The following is a 20,373-nucleotide window of genomic DNA, read 5'->3' as shown; positions in this document are numbered from 1 at the left end:
TGTCTGTGTGTGTGTGTGTGTGTGTGTGTGTGTGTGTGTGAGAGAGAGAGAGAGAGAGAGAGAGAGACAGACAGACAGACAGACAGACAGACCTGGAGCGGCACTCTCTGAATGCAGACTGAAATAGTGGAGGAATTAACATAGTGAAAATGGAAATAATAATAATAATAATAATAATAATAATAATAATAATAATAATAATATATTTATACCCCATCCACTCTGGGTGGCTCCCACAAGAATATTAAACAGAATAAAACTTCAAACATTAAAAACATGGCTGCCTTCAGATGTCTTCTAAAAGTCAGATAGTTTATTTCCTTGACATCTGGTGGGAGGGCATTCCACAGGGCGGGTGCCACCACTGAGAAGGCCCTCTGCCTTATATAGCAACAGTAGCAAGAAATACATTGTTTGACAAGGCATGAAATATTATTTGTCAGGGATTGGATGGATACTGAGGGGTGGGCACCAGGAGAAGTGGAGTTGGAGATTGACTTGGAAGAAGGGATCATTGAATGGGGGGAACCTGCAACAGCCAGAAGACAAGAGGCAGAGGCAGGAGAAGATGCAGGAGGATTGGAGAGTGAAGGAGGCAAAGATAAGTCAGGCTGGTGGAGACTCAAGGACTTCTGCACCACCTCCTCCCCCACCTCTCTTGCTCCACTGTCTCCCGGGACCATAAGAGGATTAAAGCGGGAGGAGCAGAAGGTTACACAGAGGCAGAGTCGTCACCTGCTTTTGTGCAGCCCAAATAGGGAGGATACACAAGCCAAGGTTGGGGGCAGGGCCTCTCTGTTGTGGCAACTGCCTCATCAGGTGCACACCTAGGACTATCTGAGAGAAGTAGGACTGATGGACATGCCTCCCCCTGACTCGTAAGTGTACATTGTCATTTGACAATGACAAGTTGATTTCTCACTCTGGACATTCCACGCCTGACAGCACTGTGACATTATTGGGAGCAGGTGGACTGGCACTCTACCTGGGCACAGAGTTGTAGTCTGTAACACAGTTTACCCAAAATGTTCTCATCCTCACTATTAGAAATTGGGTTAGACGGAGCAAATTTAGCTGCCTCAGGTATGGCTATATGACAACATTATCCGAGTCAGGTGTAGGAGCAGCTTTAAATGCCTCAGGTGAAAGTGTGGCAGCTTGGTCGGAAGCCACTGCCAACCCTTTAGCACCTGAATCAAATACTGCAAAAGGATTACTAACAGGAACGTTAAAACTCAAAGGGGATTGTTGGAGAAACAGGGGGGCCAGACTCAATTCTGCTCCCTTTAGATTTAGACACAGAGAGATAAATCCGGGACTACCTGAGTGTTTGGTATTACCCATTATGAAGCACAAATAGTTCAAAAGTACTGCACCCCCCACTTTTTAAAGCAATATCACAAATCCACTGTTAAAACTTACATAAAACAAGCACACTACTGATAAAAAAATGTAAAATATTATATCCAGAAAGACTGTTCTTTTAACACGGCACACACTTTTATATTACACTGTCTCAGGCTTCATAATCAACAACATTAACAAGAGGTCCAGTTATATAATTCTTTATATTCTTATTGGACCTGCAGATCATGGTGGCCACAGGCTGTGCCCTAGGTGATCAGTCACAACAAAGGAGCACTTTGGCTCCTCCCCTTCAGCTTGTTCTTCTATTACTTGATGGCCAGAAGAAATGCACAGCCTTCAGAAACAGACCTTGGTGACTCAGCTCACTTCCACCCCTAGTAGTCTTATCAGTCCTCTGCAACGCTTTCATGCATGGTGTCCCAAATGTTTTCTTAAATGAGTTCTAGTCCCATTTCAAAAGTCCTGAAAGCTCTGAAACTCCACAAAGGTGTCTTACCAGGCACCAGAGTTTGGAGATGAGATGAAAGAAGAATGTTATACATTCAGTTTTGATGAGCTAACAGCCTTGTTGGCCTGAGTGGAAATAGAGTTTGATTTCACATTGTTTGATTTCACCAATGGAGACGGCATCTGACCTAAGTTTCCAACGTCTTCTCATAAACACTATAATTGAACCTATATCTCATCTGGAGATAATTCTGTATAACAACAGAATGCATTTATTTTATTTTGCTCTGAGCACTTATGGCTGTTGAATAAAAACCACTCAGCTTTAGAAAAATCTTTTTGAGTAGCTAAAGCTGATCCATAAAATAAAATAAAGAATGCATCCTATTCTTGAATTTGTGTTCACACTGACAAACACATGGAGTGCTCTGAAGAAGCAGGCTTTCCTATTCCTTTTAATTAGGGATATTGTGGGAGTTCACCTGAGCCTGACTTGGATATGACATTTCAGTGTTCAAAAACCCCACCTTCAATTTCCCTGCTCCAGAGTCAGATAAAGAAAAACCTGAGAAAAAAACCCCTCTAAACAAAAGAGAGGAACTCCTACACCCTCCTTCTTTCTTCTTCTACTTCCCTAGCCCCCCAAAGCCACCACCTACCCCAGCCCTCCAAAGCACTTCCCTGTTCCTTCTCTTGTCCATTGGTAGGGAGTAGGAGCAGCAGTGGAATCAATGAAAGATGAGAAAGGATAATTTTCTCTCTCTCCAGTTTTCTCTCCCTCCACTTTCCCATTTATGCAATGAGTTATAGTCTATGGGAGGGTTAAGACCTGCAATTGCAAGAGCTCCTGAAAGACCATTTTCTACGGTATACTCCACCCCTATACCATGCTATGTGTGGATGACACCTTATCCCACCCATTCTTTGCTTTGTATATTTGTTTTGCATTTGAGAAGGTAATGCAACTATGCTGTTAACTTTAGTATTTTGAAAAATACTACTCATATATACTGTTTATTTTATTTTTAAAAAAATCTGATTTAAAATGATACGGAAAATTCAAGATTTGTTAAAGTTCTCACCTAATAAAAATGTACATATACATTATTTTACATTCTAGTTTACGAAACGATGTTTACCAAGAGAGACTGCTTGAAAGAGATGGATAGAAATGAGCTACCTAAATTCTTCAGAGATTGTGGCCTTTTCCCAACCCTGGCTGAAATGAACAATACAATGAAATTGGTATTAGAAGGTAAGAGATTTTCTGGATGTTTTTGTTCAGAGGCAGTAGAGAATGCTATTCTTAGGCAAAGGGGAGTTTAAATTGTTGAAGGAATGTGCACTTTGTTTATTTAAGTAATATTTAGAAGCTACATTATGCTGCTGAGTAATTCAAATGAGCCAGTTGTTGTTAGGGCTGTATAAAAAACAAAAATGGGCTTGGAACCTGACTCTCTTGGACAGCCGGGTCACCTTGCCCTCAGAGGCTTGGACAGACATTGTGCTTCATCTTGGAGCTGAGGGCACCTCATTTTCTGAAGACTTGGATGGCTTCTTTATTGACTAGAATGAGAACATGAATAAATGTCTCTCTCTCTCTCCCCCCCCCCCCATTTGTAGAAAACTGCAGGCAATGTAGGCTCCTCTCAGGGGATGAAGCCTGCTATATTTCAGAGAGATAAGTGTAGAGGTTTCTGACCAAAGAGAGCATTTGATTTATTTATTTATCATTCCCCTCCCCTGTAGTTTTGTGGGCAATGTTATGTTCTATGTCGTGAGTGTTGTGTGGCTGTGCAACATTTTCACATACATTGTTAAGTGCAGTGCTTTGTGCGCTCTATAAAACCATATCTGATAGTAAAAACCCTCAGGACAAGCCACCTTAATCTTCCAAGGATTCTAGGTTTTTTTTGTATCTTATTTTTGTGGCTTTACCTTAAGAGCAGTGGATAAGAGCTATGATGCCAAGACTAGTCAGAAGTGCAAGATGGTGAGGCCCAAGGCTAAATCAGTTGCAGGTAGTTCCAAGGGTGGAACAGGTGCTACAGGGGTATACTGTGTGTATGACATCTGTATGGTTGTTGCAGTTACACTGATGACTGCAACACAGATCATGAATTGGGGGAGGATGTTAGAATTCCTGCTCCATGATTGCAGTCATGGGATTGTTGTCTATCACATGACGGTTTATGTTTTGACTCCACAGAGTGGGAAGTGACGGACACAGGATGTTTGTGTTACTGTGTTCCATGAAGTGGGACTATTGTCCTTTGTTTTTTCTCTTTGCTGTCTGATGTTAAAGAGAGAGGGAGGGAGCCATGTTGCAGTGCTCCATGTGTGTTTATATGTAGAGTAGCCAAAATGCTGAGTTGCTGAGGTCTGTCACGCAAGTTTCGAAGACTCTGCAGATCCCTAAGTGTGCCGGTGTCTGTTGACATCGGTCGCTGTGATGTTCGGGCAGAAGAAAGCTTTTGAAGCTGCCAAACGATCGACCAGGAGGGAGAGAACATGCCAGTTGGGCATGTGACTCTACCAGGGTCCTACTCAAGTGTAGGCTGAACTCCTAACAGGGTGAAGGTAGATGGTGCAAATGCTATATTCTGTTCCCCACCCTCACCTCAAAGAATGCTACCTGGCTGATGGAGATCATGGTTTGCTATAAGCTGCCTGAACACACCATCTTGAGTCTAGAGTGTGATCGGCAGTTTTGTGTGGCAAATGGTGGCCTATTAGATATCCTGGTCCCAAATCCTATAGGTCTTTAAACATCATAACCAACAGATTGAATTGTGTTTGGAAACAAACAAGCTACCTATTCAGCCAGTTGTTTTTCATGTGTCTCTTCCAAGCCCATAAATGTGTAAATAAGCAAATATTCACAAAAGACAGTAAGACTGCATTGGAAAAAGTAACTCAGGAAGAGTAACTTGAAGAAGATTGACAGTAACCCCCTTCACACACAAAGCCATGTGAAAATTGCTCTCCCATAGCAATCATGAATGATATGCCTTGCAGCTTTCGAGGGAAGGGGCTGCATAGCAACAGACAGGAAAATCCACAAACTTCTTGACAAGGTCTGATCAAGGAAAAAGGTGTGACAGGCTTCTTCTGTTTGGATTCTGTATTGCTGGTCAGTTGACTGTAACAAATATCTGACTGGGGCAGAGAGGACATGCAAGACCCTTTAGGAATGCATCCAAAATACTCCTCATCCTAATTTCTCCCCAAATTTTTGGAATTTTGATTTGTGAATGTGTTCTGTGTGTGTGTTTTTCAGTTCCTTGACCATGTAATCTGTCCTGATAATGTGTTGAAGGGTGGGATATAAATATCAAAACATTTTTCAAAGTTTTCTTTTTTTTTTTAAATCATCTTTAAATATTCATCACCATTTGCTGTTTTGAAAAGGTTTCTGCTGAAAAGGGCATGGAGGGATGATAGCTACTGAGGCTGTGCAAAAGCTTTAGACAAGGCACAAATTTAAGATAAATAGTACTGCTTCACCGGGCCACATTGAAAGAAATATTCATAGTGATCCACAATATAGACCTCCCCCACCTCCCAAAGTTTTGGAAGTGCCTTGGAGCTCTGAAAGTGTGCTTTTGTTTTTTACTTTTTCAGGCCAGCACCTCCAAGCTCGCCATAAATTAAAAGAAAATAAACAAACAGCAGCACGGGGCAGGCAGAGAAATTTCTGTGACTGGTTGTTGTAGATTCCGGAGCTCTCCATTTACTTCTGATCAGAGTGGTTTTGGGCATGAGACAGGTTTTGGTGGTGGCACTTAGGCTATGCAACTGTCTCTGCTTAGAATTCCAAATGGCCCCCAATGACAAGCATTTTAAATGTTCCTTGGAAACAATTTTGATTTGTCAGGTTTATAGATCAGGATGTTTTCGTTTGTTTGTTCCCCTGGTTTTCCGCTCAAATTTTTGTTGCTGTGTTTCTTTTTTTGCTGGTTGGTCTTGTTTACTCTTTATATGAATATTGTTTTTAAGTTGGATTTCTGATCTCCATCTTCATCTTTTGATGGGCAAGTGGCTTAAAATATTAATATAAAAATGCATGGTTCCAACAAAAATAATGTTACTTTAGCCACATGCACTTAAGTCTTTGGGTGAAATTCATGAGCCATGCAGCCCAATCCTGTTCATGTTTATTCACAGATAAGTTACCCAAGTGTTCATAGGATTGCAGTCCTCAAAGTATAAAATTTTACCTGTATTGTTGATATCCAATGATACCAGCACAAAGCCATTCTTGTTTTCTTTTTTTAAAAAGGTTGGGTAAATTATTATTTGGACAAAGGGAACTCAAATCAAGTGTTCTTCTGCTTTTTGGGGAATGTTTTAACACAGTTATGCTTTATTGTTTCCAGCCATAGCTTCAAAGGCCATAGATGAGCTTTAACTTGAATTTCTAGCAGCCTTGGTTGGTTTACATCACAATTTCTGTGTAGTTAAAATGTTTTTTTAATGCCAGGCAAATCTCTGGGGGGCCTCTTTAAAAGAGCTAATGTTCCCTTTGGCACTGAAATCCACTTACCTTAACTGACTTCAGTTATATTTCAACCTGATTCCTGGTGTCACAACGGTAATGTTAATTGTAGCATCCCAAAGGCTCTTAGTATTCATCAAATATTTGATTTACATTTTCTAATAAGGCTTTTGGAATGCATGAACAGGAAACCTGTCCTCTACCATGATTCCTACTACTGTCTCCTTCATTAACATTGCGAGTTGTTTTTTCTAAAGTAATTAAAATATGTAATTGAATACACTAGAATAATTTTGGAAAATTAGTTTAATTATTCCACAGGTTCTACTGGGAAACATTGCATCTTTTATTATAACCGAATGGGTAAATGTGGCTTTTTAAAATCCCACTTGTATTTCACTAGATTTTTTTTTTTTAATCATTTAAGCAAATCCTGTCGATAGGCAGGATTGTCTCATGGTTCTCCATAAAAGTACAAAAGTGCTGTCGGATAACTTTCCATCTATACCTAAAATCAATAGCCACCCAAGTTATTCACTCACTCCTGCCCTTGACACAATGCTCGTAAGGTAAGTCTAGGACTGATTTCAGCATTGTATATTAGAGAACGTGACTATGTACTTTTTCTGAGGTAATGGCAGTGAGTCTTTCCTTTTAAACTGAAGCTACAGCAGCTTAATTCTTAAAAACAAAACAAATGCCTGATCCTTCTAAGGAGACCTGTGTGCTTAATCAAGCATCTATGTCATGGGGAGGGAAATTAAGGCCCAGGGGCTGGATCCGGCCTGTGGACGGTCCGGGAATCAGCGTGTTTTTACATGAGTAGAATGTGTCCTTTTATTTAAAATGCATCTCTGGGTTATTTGTGGAGCATAGGAAGTCATTCATCCCCCCCCCCAAATATAGTCCAGCCCCCACAAGGACCCCCCACAAGGTCTTAGGGACAGTGGACCGGCCTCCTGCTGAAAAAGTTTGCTGACCCCTGATCTGTGTGCATCAAGCATCCAAGTATCACCAGCATAAATTAGATAAATATAAAAATATGCATCCAATACATGTGAGAGTGGATGATACCTACTTGCATTGCATTGCTTTCTTTGAAATGTTAGTTTGAATGTGGATCCCTATGCACCCAGGTGCTTATACATTCAAATGTGTGATTCTCATGCACACAGAGGGCTGTATGTGTGGAAGCCCAATATACATGTTTATTCTCTCTTTTCTTGTGAGGGGATAATTATGCAGCTTGGACCTCTCTACAGAGTTTGTATTATAGTCTACAGAGTGGAATATGTATTATACTTATGGTGGAGAGGGCATGCTTGAAGCTCCTTGGGGAAAAGAATTAAACAGCCAGATAAACATTCTCTTACTTTATCTTTCCTAGAGACAAGCCAAAATGTAGATCTTCATAACTACTATATAGAACTTCGTACCCAAAATTATTTCTAAGTGAATGGCTCCCTTAAGCAAACTATATTAGGGAGATAATTTATTTGAGAAAAATGGATGCCAGTTCCTCTTGCTGGGCAACAGCCACAGCTTGAGTCATCTTCCTCTTTTGGCACAACTCCTATACCTTTCACAGTTGTCTGACCTGTAGAAATTTAGCGGGTGAAACTTTTGAAGGCTTAGAGCTGGACTGATGAGGAAATGTCTCTATATGCCAAACTGCTATTAAGGGCACTGCGCTGGAGCACTGTCGAAAGAAAAAAGTTAGCAACCCTATCCATAGCCTTTTGAATTATAACATGTTTTTTCAAAGTCTTGAGTTATCAACAGTGGTGCTGAGAAACCTAATGGGAAAAGCATAATATTAAAGGCTGTAGCCCAATTCCAGTCCAGGTACTTTGTCTCATGTAACATCCCCTCCAGCAAGTTGCTTTGGGAGGGCAATAGGGCGGGATTTACCATTAAGCAAAATAAGCTCATGTTTAGGCAAACCCTCCAAGTGTCCCTATTTTTCAGGGACATCCCTGATTTAGAGAAGCCATCACAGTTTCTGATTTGATCCCAGAGTGTCCCACTTTTCCTTAGAATGTTCCTATTTTCATTGGAGAAATGTTGGAGGGTATGGAGTTATCCCAACCCCCGAACTGTCTGAAGGCAATCCTGTATAGGGAAGGTTTTTTATGTTTAATGTTTTATTATGTTTTTACATATGTTGGAAGCTGCTTGGAGTACTGGGGCAACCCAATAAGATGTGTGGGGTATAAATAGTAAAATTATCATTATGGAATGGGATGTCCCTATTTTCATGGGAGAAATGTAAGAGGTTATGGTTAAGGGAAGTGGGGCACAACATAAATTTTCCATTGCCAGATTGGCATAAACACATGGTTCTTCCTTGGTGGATCATAGCAAATGCTTTATACCAGTTTATAGTGCATAGCAGTGCCAACACCTCAATGGTTTGCTTGTTCCATTAGATGCAACGAAGGGATTAGGACAATATATAACTTAGTAGCTTAGTAGTGTATTACACGTCTTTAAGCAGAATTTTGCTTTTGTGGAAAAAAACAATACTATTCAGAAGTTATTCAGAAATAAATTATTAGTTTTTCTAAACTGCTTAGTAAAGAAAAAGACTATGCCTGATTGCAACATGCTCAACATACACAGTATATGCTGTGTGGCTTGTCCTTTAAAACACTCTGAGTGACGTACACGGCACTAAAAAACAACTGTCCTTCTCCTCAGGTTTACAATAATGTGTGTGTGTGTGTGTGTGTGTGTGTGTGCCTGTATAACACACAAATGAGAGTGCTCTAAAGGAATGAAAGCTGGCTGAATGCTTCTAAGCACCTCTAGTCTACCATTCTGTGTTCTGACAGCTGGGGCCCTGTGTGTAGACTGAACATGTAACATCACTTGGATAAAGATTGACCTTTGCCATCTCCTGTCATATTATTGCTGGCGAGGAAATTCTCTGTAACCTGAGCCTCCCACGTCTACTTAGCACTTACTCTGCTTATGACAGAGGGAAAGATGTTTAACTTAGAGGGTAGAATAAAGGATTTTTTTGAATTAAACTTTTCCTTACAGATGATCAGGCGAGGAACTGGGGATCTTGAAACGGGAACTCCAGTGTCAGCATCCAGGCACCTGCTACCACTGCCGCTACCACTATATTACTTTGTAAGCAAAGGGAACAGCTGGCTGGATCTTTGCAGGTGTTAGGGGGTATAGTGTATCTTTCTTCCCTTGGGGAATCAAGTGACTTGAGGAGCCAGTAGGGTCCCTTACATAGCTGGGCTGAGCTGTTCCACCATCCCTGATGGGAAATCTCTGTGTTGGCACAACTGAGGACATGAGTGCTTTTTGCAATTCTTTGTTCCATGCTCTAGGATAAAACAGCAGGTGCAGGAGGCAGTGACTAGAAAAACATGCACAATAAGGAGTGTGCCATGGTACTGCCTCTACATAGCTTATGATCTGCCACTTCTGCTTCAAGCAGGCAGGCAGACAAGAGATTGGTGTCTGGGAGTGCCCTTGCTGATTGCTGTAAGGCTCATATCTGCTGGTCGTTGTTTTCTGCTAAATCCAATTTTATTAGACAAGGAAAAATCCATTTACAATGTAGTTACAAGCATTGCCTGTGGGATGGCATTAAATGGGCAATGAACAGCCCATCATTGGTGATTCCTTCTGTTTCCCCAAATGGAAAGAGATAGCTTAGAGTGCCCTTATGAAACGCTGCTTCATCTCAGTGTAGCATGAACGAGTCCTTTACTGTGTGGATGACAGTGAAAAGATAATGGATTGCATCTGGAGCAACATAAAGTGTGGACCTACAAGAAAAGCAAGGTAGCTGCCACAGTATTACTGTGATCAATTCTAAGTTATCTCTGGAAAGGGAGAATGCAAAAGACACTGTAGTATGGTTGTTTCCAAATCCTGAAAGTGGAGGAGAAGGGAACAATTTTTTATCTTCAGCAAGAAAGGAAGAATTGGACCTTCCACGTGGCTCATAGCTTCATGAGCTTTTGGAGTATGAAGAGACAGACATTTTAAGTGTTTCATTAGTTACTGCCTGCAGTGTACACAGCTGTGAACTTGGAAAAGAAATAAGGATTATTTTCATGAAGGAACCTTCAGTAGCACTTTTGTGTGCGCGTGCAGTGGTGGATTACTGAAGTAAGCTATTAGTCACCTGCAACCAAATGATAATTAGCTGGATCTTAAATATTGCTGTGTCTCTCAGTTTTTACTGTAGATTCAACTAGTCAGTAAATATGTGCTCTGTATTGTAACAGAGCCGTGCATACACTTGTATGGATGCAGGTTACTGCAAGAGAAATAACACACGCCAGCTGTTGCACTTGCAGTGAGAAAAGCACTTCAAGAATACAAAATTATCTTCATTATGTGCATTATCAAAATCTGATCACGCTCTAACAAGGGTATAAAGGTGCACAGCATCTTCAACAGCAGATCTTGTGAATCAACTTTATGTATTTATTTATTTAAAACATTTTTATTCTGACCTTTATAAAATCATTCCAGGGTGTCTTACAACAGAAAAATAACAATGCAATAAATGTAATCCATTACAAGTCAACAAATATAGCAAAAACAGCAACAGCTGACCAGTTCTTAATAATTGTCAATAGTGCAGTCAATCGCTACAGAGCAGTCTTGCTAGTCCTGTGCTAAGCATGTTGCAATGCTCCTTGTATTTCCCAAACACCTGTCAGCCTGCTGGCATTGAAGCTCTTAGAAGGTGCTACACAAGGGATTTTGACAGGGGGTTGGGACAACTCACCAGTCAATCATCTGCCAGAGATTGGCAGGTAGATTGTCCTGTCCACCTGTTAAAATTGGCCCAAAAGGGGTGGGGACAGGTGGGGTGGGGACCTGGCCTGCTTAGTCAAAAAGGTCTGATCTAAATGGAAGGTGCTGCCTTTTTGAGACTATATCAATGGCTCTAAGGATAGGACATAATCTAATCTGCTGCAGCTCCACACTGCACTCCTGTGCAAGTCCGAAACACTGTTCAAGACTATTGGGCAGTTTACACTAATGCTCAGTTATGGCTGTTACGGCTGATGCAGATGGGCAGAGCCTCAGGGTCACACTCCTGACACCAGTGTGGCAGTGTCTCACCTAAATGGGACAGGGCAGCAGTGAGATTAGGGCTGTACGAATGTACTAGTGGGTGCACCAGGTTGGCTCTGTGTAGCCCCAACCTCACCACAACTCTGCTCAGCCCCATTCTCATCCAGGTAGATTGAAGGTTACTCCCCAGTGTCAGGAGGGCAACTCTGTGGCTCTGCTCCACCACACCAACCACTGCTGCTAATTCCAGTGTATGGTGTACAAGTTGAACATGCATTTGTGAACACTCATGCATAGTGGTTCATAACTAAAGAATCTATGAAAATGAAAGAAGTGGTGAAAGTCTTAAGGTATTTTTTTTATGTATCCACTCTTTCATCCCTGCCAATAGTTTGCTATATTATCTGTCAATTTTATACAAATAACAGTTTGGATACAATGGCTCCAGTTGAACATTTAACCTTAGTTCTTGGGGAATAAGCCCTATTGAATATACCAGGGCTTAATTCTGAATAAGTGGGCTGTTAATTTAACATGTTCTTTCAGCCATATAGCATAATTAGCAATATCTAAATCAAGGGGTGTACTCTGACTTGGTTGGATATCGCTGATTGTCTAGTGGGTTGGGGTTTTTTGTGAGGTTAAAAAGTGTATTCATTCTGAAAGACAATTACATGTAAAAAAAAAAATATATTACCTTGCTTAGTTGAAAAATGATTTCAAAACTCCCAAGGGCTATGTTATATTTACATGAACTTGCAAGCTAATCAAATAGGTCATTTTATTCATTGTTACTCAGAAAACCCCAAAGCAAAAGCAAGCTTGAAAGTCTTTAAAAGATATTCAAATCCTCGACAGTTGGAGCACTTCTGTTACAGTATAGCCAAAGCAATGAGTCAGAAATTCTTTGAAAGAGGGTTAAGAGCTAAAACAGCTGGATTGCTGAATGGATGGCAGGAGGCAAAGGTTGAGGCAGCTTGAATCTTATTTTCCACTGTGATTTTGTACTGGTAGGAAGTCTACTGGACGGGGGAGGAAATAACATGCTGCAGAATACTGAAACTGCCCTGTGGCATCTTCTGTACAAATATATACATTTAGTTTCTTCCATGCTCGGAAAGAAAAAAAGTCAACCCACTGCTGAGTTTGTATGGCGTAATGCATGCTATTCCTTCTAAAGCTACATTAAAGATTGCATTCTATTTCAAGGAAGTGTTTACAGTTAAATATTGGTAGAGATAATGAGTGTTATCTGACACTTAACTCCTCAGAGATCCCTGCACTCCTCTGTAGTCAAGGGCACCTGAAAATAATAATAATATTCAAGGACAGTTAGGGGAGGCCAGCTGGAAGGCAATGGAGATAGAAAAACATGTGTCAAGGATATGGACATGCCTTCACTAAAGTACAATGGGGTCCACAGATGCCTTTGCTCATATAATTCCTTTTCCTTGAAATGGAAGGCCATGCCTTGTTCACTGACAAGTAGAAGGCTGAAAAGAGGTATATAAATAAACAGCAGTATTCATAGTAAAAAAAAACTGAGGAGGAGAAGGAATTGGGAACCAGTGTCCCAAAGACTTAAGACAGACTTAACTGTATCCTTCCCACCACTTCTGACGTTAAGGAGACACATCTTGTTTCTTTCTTTATACAGAAACTCAGCTAATTATGGTCAATAATTATATAGTGAAAGCCTGTTTCTAAACTAGATAACAAGGTGTATTTGCAAGTTATTCTAGCTGTGATAACTTGCAACATGATTTTATATCTAGGAAGTCTGCTTGTTGGTAGAAACAGTTATCAGGGTCTGTAAAAAGAGTTTTATTGCAATCATGCACAAAATACAAACAACAAGACAAAAATGAGTAAAAATGCGAATAAAGGGCCTTACATCACTTTCTTTGCTATCCATGAGGTGAGAAAACATGAGGGTACACCGGCAAATGAAAGCTTTTAAGACAGCCATATATCCCATATTAGTGGTGACAAAGAGTATGAGATGAATAGTACCAGCATGAGAAATGAAACCCCACCATACTACATAGGTTTTTATACCACAAATATACTTGTAGGCCTTGAAGAATCTTCCATGGTTGTGCTATAGACATCCTCGCTGCCACCAATCGCCATGTGATAAGTTTTTTGGAATTTAGTTGTTGAGTATGTTTCTCCCATAGATTCAGGGATGAGCAGTGTCATAGGCACAGAAGTCTTCAATATCTTAAATTTCTAGACTTCCCTTCATCCGAGGGCAGTTTACAATGCAAACACACACACAAAAAAATACCATGGTAACAAACGGAAACAATACCCCCACACACATTTTAAAGGGTCATAGATAGTTTACTTAGGCAAAGGTCTGGGAATAGAGGAATGTTTTCCCCTGGCTCCTAAAGTAAGGTTACCAGATTTTTTTCAATGAATCCGGAGACCCTATACATACATATATACATACTACATTTTCGGGATGTTGATGCTGCAGCAATGGTGGCGGCAGAGGACTGGCTGCCGCCTTGACCTCAACCACCACGTTTCCCCTTCCTCCGAGGCTTCTATCTCCTTTCTCCATGAGCCTGGGCAGCCCGAGTTGTTGGTTCTTCGGTGGTGGTGGTGGGGAAGCAGTGTGTGCTGGGTTAGGAATGGAAGGTGGAGAAGGAGGGCCGAGAGCGGCAGCGGCAGCAAGGCTCGGGCAGAGCGATGTCTCCCTTCGCATCGGAGCAGCCCCAATCCCATTCCTACTTGTGTGCAAGCAGGAGGGGGTGGGAATCCCTCAACTGAGAGATCCCTGCCTCCTTCTTGCACGCAAGCTCTGATAGGCAGCATGAAGCCTCCCTTCACAGCTTAGTTGCTGGGGTCAGGGAAGGTGGAAGCAGCCTGGAAGCTGCATCTTAGAGCCCACCTGTACCACCATCATATGGGGACTTCTGAGTAGCTCCTGAAGCCAGCCAGAGGCAACTACTCCAGGCTGCTGAGACTGCCACTGCTGCGTTTCCCAGGGACATTAGATGAAATCTAGGGACATTCCGGGGATAGAATTTGTTCAGGGACTTATTCGCAAATCCAGGGATTGTCACCGGGAAACGTCGACGTCTGGTAACCCTATCCTAAAGATATTCTCTCCCTGGGGAGAGCATTTGACAAGCAGGGAGTCGCCACAGAAAAGAACTTCTTGTGTTGCTGCCCTTCATAAAGAAGGGCACCAAATGATGACTGGAGGTCCAGGTCAGTTCATATGGAATCATAATGATGCTGCCTTAGATATTACAAAGGGCAACTGTGTCAATATGTGATGCCACCTGTGAATATTCTGTTATACATTCAAACATAGATTTATATGGCTTAGAATACTACAGTACATGTTATTCCATTTACTGTCCAGTATGGTAATACTGAAATATGTTTTCCAGAGTTTTAAGACCTGTGAGGTATCTGGTTGAAAAATTCAGTAATTCCCTCTATGCAGCAGAAACTTATCCCTTTCCCGAGGCAACCTCATTCTACAACATTAATTCAAATTTAGTGAGATCCCTCTTGGCATGTGCCCTCAAGTATTGATTCACCAATATGCTTGTGAGCTTCTAGTCATCTACTTATTTTCTATAACTTTAATTCTATGGGCAATTATTTGCTTACTTACACAGCCTAAGTCACAGCAGACAATACAATACTTCCATTCTTTTATTCCTGAAACAATTGATAAATTAGTAAATTAGAATGGTTGACTTGCAATCTGCTGTAATTTTTGATACATTTTTTTTTTAAAAAAAAATGAAATTTGGTACCCACTAATATAGACCCCTACTCTTGGCCTCCAGCTCTCCAGTACCTAAAACCAAAAATTCAACTTTATTTTTAAAAATGAAGTTTTTATTGGTTTTTCTATTTAGAAAAATAACCTAGAAGCTATTTTACCTGCTAATCTTCTGGTTTGGTGAATAGGTAAATGAAGGCATGAATAATTAAACTAGTCTCCTACAAGTCCATTTTATGGGTAGGGATAAAAAATTCCCTTTCCATTCAGTACCCTACTGGTGGGTAATTAACATTTCTGTTAAGTTCTAATTATAGTCCTTGTATCTCAGCCATTATGCTAATAGTGTTATTCAGTAGTATGTGAGATTGCATTCATTATCACTGGTGAGTTAAACCTTTATTAAAGAAGAACTCCCTCAGGCCCCATTCTGGAGTTAAGTAATTATTCATTTGGTTTTATCCTTGCAATTAGCTTATATACTGTAGAGCTCATTATTGAGCTTCTATACCTCCCTGAACAAGATTAACCCACCATGGTAAATAAATGCCTAACAGCTCCAAAAGTGCTGCTTTTGAAGTATTTTATTATGTAATGAAATAAGGAATTTCAATGCATTGGTGCAACATCCTACTTCCCCACACAGTGAAAGTGAAGGAAATTACAGTTCTGTGGGACATTTTCGACTCAAGTTAAGCTGCAGAAAAAATAGATCAGATCACAGTCATGGTGAATCCAACTGTTAAGATGATTGAGCTCTGCTTTCCGTCAGTGGTCTCCTTATATTCCATTAGGTGGGTGGAGGTGTGGGCTAGGAAAATGAAGCAGAAGTAACCCAGAACAGTCTATATTCTTGTTTAAAAGATTTCTTTGTTTTATGGACCATCCCATCATGGTCTTCTCCTTGTTGCAATTTAACAATACAAAAATACTGTTTCAAAATGGAAGTCTGTTAATGGTTCCTACAGAATCATTACAAAAATTATGGCATTTAGTTGGATGATGAAACTAACAAATTTTGTGTGCTGTAGACGAAACCCACCAGCAAAAGAAAATATTTATGTAATGCGGTTTCTGACAGTATTGGATGTCAGCGTAATGCTAATATCATGATTATTATATCACAGAACCCATAATTTGTAGACATATAAATCCTATTTAATGGAGCTTACTCCCAGGTAAGTAGAGGATCACAGTCCTAAAGTCTCAGCTTCCTGGTAATTTTCTTCTATGCTTTTTTAAGAACACAAATGCTTTTATTCATTGCTTTTCTTCTGGGGGTACGCATACCCTTAAACATTTTGTGAATCTAAGTTTGGCCTCATTGAGGGGCAGTATTTCAATATTAGGAAAATGAGAGTACCCCTAAACTTTTTTTATATAGAAAAAGAAGCAGTGCTTTTATTAGTGGGGGGAAATCCAAGCTTATAAATTCTTTGGAATCCCAGTACCAAATTGTTCAGGGAATGATTCCCATGCACATTTCTGTTTTCCAACAATTTGCTTCAGAAAGCTTCTTCAGTCTTTCCTCAAGCAACACCTTCAGAGTTCATGTAGCTCCATTGCATTCTCCTTTTCTTTCATGAAAACTTAAATGAAAGTAGTCCTCTTTCTCGATAAGCATTATAGAAGTAGTAGTAAAGGAACTGATGATTCACAGGTTATTCTGTGGAGTTTGTTTCAGGTTTTTTTGTAGCTTAACATGACCACAACACATGGTGACAAATATAGTTAGAGAGAACACTGTATTGAAAAGGCGATTTTCAACACTTTCATAAAACTAGAGCTATTGTAGACTTGGATACTTAGCCATCCATATTTCATAACCATTTTTTTTCAACCTTTAGGGATTCAAAAATTTTCGTTCCCATGGTAATCTTGGATTCTGAAAATACTCATACTTTCCATAAATGGATGGTAAAATAGTTTAAATAAATAAATGACCAGCTGTCTGGTAGTTAGGCATATATTTGATTTCCATAAGACATAGAAACCTACTGCGTCTGCCAATCAGAGGAAATGAAAGTAAAGCAGTCATCAAAGGTATAATATGTTAAACATTTGCATGGTCATGACCTCTCTGTCATTAGCTGATCCTTTTCTTTTTATCATCTTTACTTTCTGCTGCTGTTCCCCAATTACCTATAGTACTGCTTCAGGTGTTGGTCTGACACAGTTGAAATATATATAAAAATATAAAATTGTCCAAAAATTTAGAGACCAACTAAATTTGTTCTTGGTATAAGCTTTCGTGTGCATGCACACTTCTTCAGATACCAGGCATGCACACGAAAGCTTATACCAAGAACAAACTTAGTTGGTCTCTAAAGTGCTACTGGACAATTTTTTATTTTTATATACAGTGGTACCTCAGGTTACATACGCTACAGGTTACATACGCTTCAGGTTACAGACTCTGCTAACCCAGAAATAGTGCTTCAGGTTAAGAACTTTGCTTCAGGATGAGAACAGAAATCGTGCTCCGGCGGCGCGGCAGCAGCAGGAGGCCCCATTAGCTAAAGTGGTGCTTCAGGTTAAGAACAGTTTTGGGTTAAGTACGGGCCTCCGGGTACCACTGTATATTTCAACTACAGTACTGCTAGCTATATATATATATATATATGAGACTTCAACTGAGAGTCTCTCTCTCTTTGGCTAAGCTCCAGTAACATACTATCTGTGTGCAGTCCCATAGTAGCTATACAGAGCCTGAAGAGGATGTCAGTGGGGGTGGAGGAAGCCCCAAAGAGGCCAGAGGCACAGCAGGTCTTTGTTTAAAATCCCAGTGGTTTAAATACATTTCTTTATTATAGGGAGGTCTTTGGCCCTTCCATACATACCTTTGGTAGTACAGTACTATAGTTGCTGTCTGGCTTCCCCTGGATTTTTCTAGATGCTTCCACATGGCATCGTTTTCACTCTGATACTATTATGGAATATTACTGTCATAATTCAAAGTGCTGTTTTCTGTCACAGAAATTCTGACATTTGTGAAATATATGGACTGGTTCAGCAACATGTTCATTGTTTTGCACAATTTACTGCTTTTATGTGTGGCAGGTAGAGTGAGTGGTGCGTATGCTGAGTGACATCCACTTTGAGCCATTATGTTGTCTTTTTTGACAGGTGGCCTGTCACTGTGGTCTCTAACATGACAGACGGTTCAAACCAACACAGTTACCTCAAGTATTTCTTTAGGTACAAGGCTAGAACGTTCCTCTGTAACCAGGCCTTTGGCTGATTAGCATTCTATAGCCTTTTAAATGTGTTTGTGGGGGTGTGTGAGGGTTTTTGATTTATTTTTGTTTTCATTTTATTATGTATTTTGTGTTCTCACTTTGTATTTTTAGGTTGTGAACCACCCTGTGATCTTTGGATGAAGGACATTAAAATGAATGAATGAATGAATGAATGTTCCTGCTATCTATTCTCCTAATCTCCCTCAGGGTCCACTTTCCAGAATACCAGATATTATATGCCCTGCCCCCATTCCCCCCCCAAAGGGGTTGTGAGTGACCTGTACACATACTCATAACTCCAGCATTTACTGGTTAGTGGAATGTAGGAATGGAAGGGGTGTGAATAAAGGCACAGAACATTTTCAATCTGAAAACATCTCACCATTGGCATGGATGGAAGAAAGCACAGACAGCCTCCAGAAAACAGCATTGTGATTGGTTGTGTGACTAGTCTGCCACAATTTTGCTTCATAGGAAAGAGCAGCTATAGCACTATAATTGCTGCTCCTGGGTAGGTCCTAATTCAAAGACTGAGATGCACGAAGCTTTGTGATCTTTATGCAGAACTGCAGCATCTATTTGACATTTATCTCGAATTGAAGCAATAGCCGCTTCTTCATTCATGAATATAAGTACGGTAATTCATTCATGGATTCTCTTGTGCTTTTACCCTTCCTACATTTTGCTCTCTCCCCTCCCCCCATAAGACTCATGATCTTTTACATAATTGGAAGATTAACAGATGTCCTAGGCAACAGCTTTCAGAAGAATGAGAAAATCACTCTCATGTCATCCATCTTTTGCTGCAGTCCAAACAACTGAAGGGAGGGGAATACTTTGGTCATTTGATTTATTGCCAAGTTTGCAGTCATCAAACATGTGTAGCTTCTGTGTATAACAAATGATCAATGTCATTCTAAAGTAAGGAAAATAGGGACGGAACTGGCATGTTCTTTAATATTCAGTTTATTTGAACATGTACAATTAGAACATACATAGAGGCCCTGCACTCTCAAGGTGTCTTCAGCCAACTCACAGCATTCCCTCTCTATGTAAATGCAAACATTTACACCTGCTCCTTCCTCAGCTGCAGCGTTGTCACTTGGGCCAAGTTCTGTTTCCTAGCCAGCAATTAGCTCCTGTCAGCTGACTATTCAGTGCTATTAACCAGCAGTCAGCCAGGAGCCTTGACAGTAATGCCTTTGAACTTGTTTGGTTATACATCCCATGAGACAAGGGTGAGGGGAGAACCATTGAGAAATTTTTAGAGAAATCTACAGCTGAGCTGAAATTTCCTAGAAGGCACTTTCCCCCTGACATTTTTCTTTTTTCCTCACCCACCAAAGGAAGTCATTTTTCAGAATGCTCTCTAAATACTTCCCGCCATTTTGTTGACTTAGTGTTTATTTGTTCATGTGTTATGGATTGTGTATTTATATAATAATAATAATAATAATAATAATAATAATAATAATAATATTTATAATTTATACCCCGCCCATCTGGCTGGGTTTCCCCAGCCACTCTAGGTGGCTTCCAACCGAATATTAAAAATTTCCCTAAATTCCTTCAGTTGTCGTTTAAAAGTAAAATAGTTGTTTATTGCCTTGACATCTGCTGGGAGGGCGTTCCACAGGGCAGGTGCCACTACCGAGAAAGCCCTCTGCCTGGTTCCCTGTAACCTCACTTCTGGCAGCGAGGGAACCGCCAGAACGCCCTCGGCACTGGACCTCAGTGTCTGGGCTGAAAGATGGGGGTGGAGACTCTCCTTCAGGTATATAGGACCGAGGCCGTTTAGGGCTTCAAAGGTCAGCACCAATACTTTGAATTGTGCTCAGAAATGTACTGGGAGCCAATGAAGATCTTTCAGGACCAGTGTTACATGGTCTCAGCCGCCGCTCCCAGTCACCATTCTAGCTGTATTAATTGCAGTTTCCGAGTCACCTTCAAAGGTAGCCCCACGTAGAATGCATTGCAGTAGTCCAAGCGGGAGATAACTAGAGCATGCA

At 40.5% G+C, this 20,373-nt stretch overlaps 1 protein-coding gene across 4 annotated transcripts in view; it reads left to right on the top strand.

Annotated features, from left to right (window-relative positions):
• Positions 1-20,373, top strand: part of IQCM (IQ motif containing M) — a 79,341-nt gene that overhangs the window by 37,409 nt on the left and 21,559 nt on the right. For all 4 annotated transcript variants that reach the window (XM_083456733.1, XM_083456731.1, XM_083456734.1 and 1 more), the window contains exon 10: positions 2,936-3,070. In XM_083456733.1, the coding sequence (XP_083312859.1) occupies positions 2,936-3,070 (135 nt within the window). The remainder of the gene's footprint in view (positions 1-2,935; positions 3,071-20,373) is intronic.

Source organism: Podarcis tiliguerta, assembly GCF_965153285.1.
Source record: "Podarcis tiliguerta genome assembly, chromosome: 9".
In the NCBI taxonomy this organism is placed as follows: Eukaryota; Metazoa; Chordata; class Lepidosauria; order Squamata; family Lacertidae; genus Podarcis; species Podarcis tiliguerta.
Note: the sequence above shows the minus strand (reverse complement) of the source record. Positions and strands in the feature narration are given on the sequence as shown.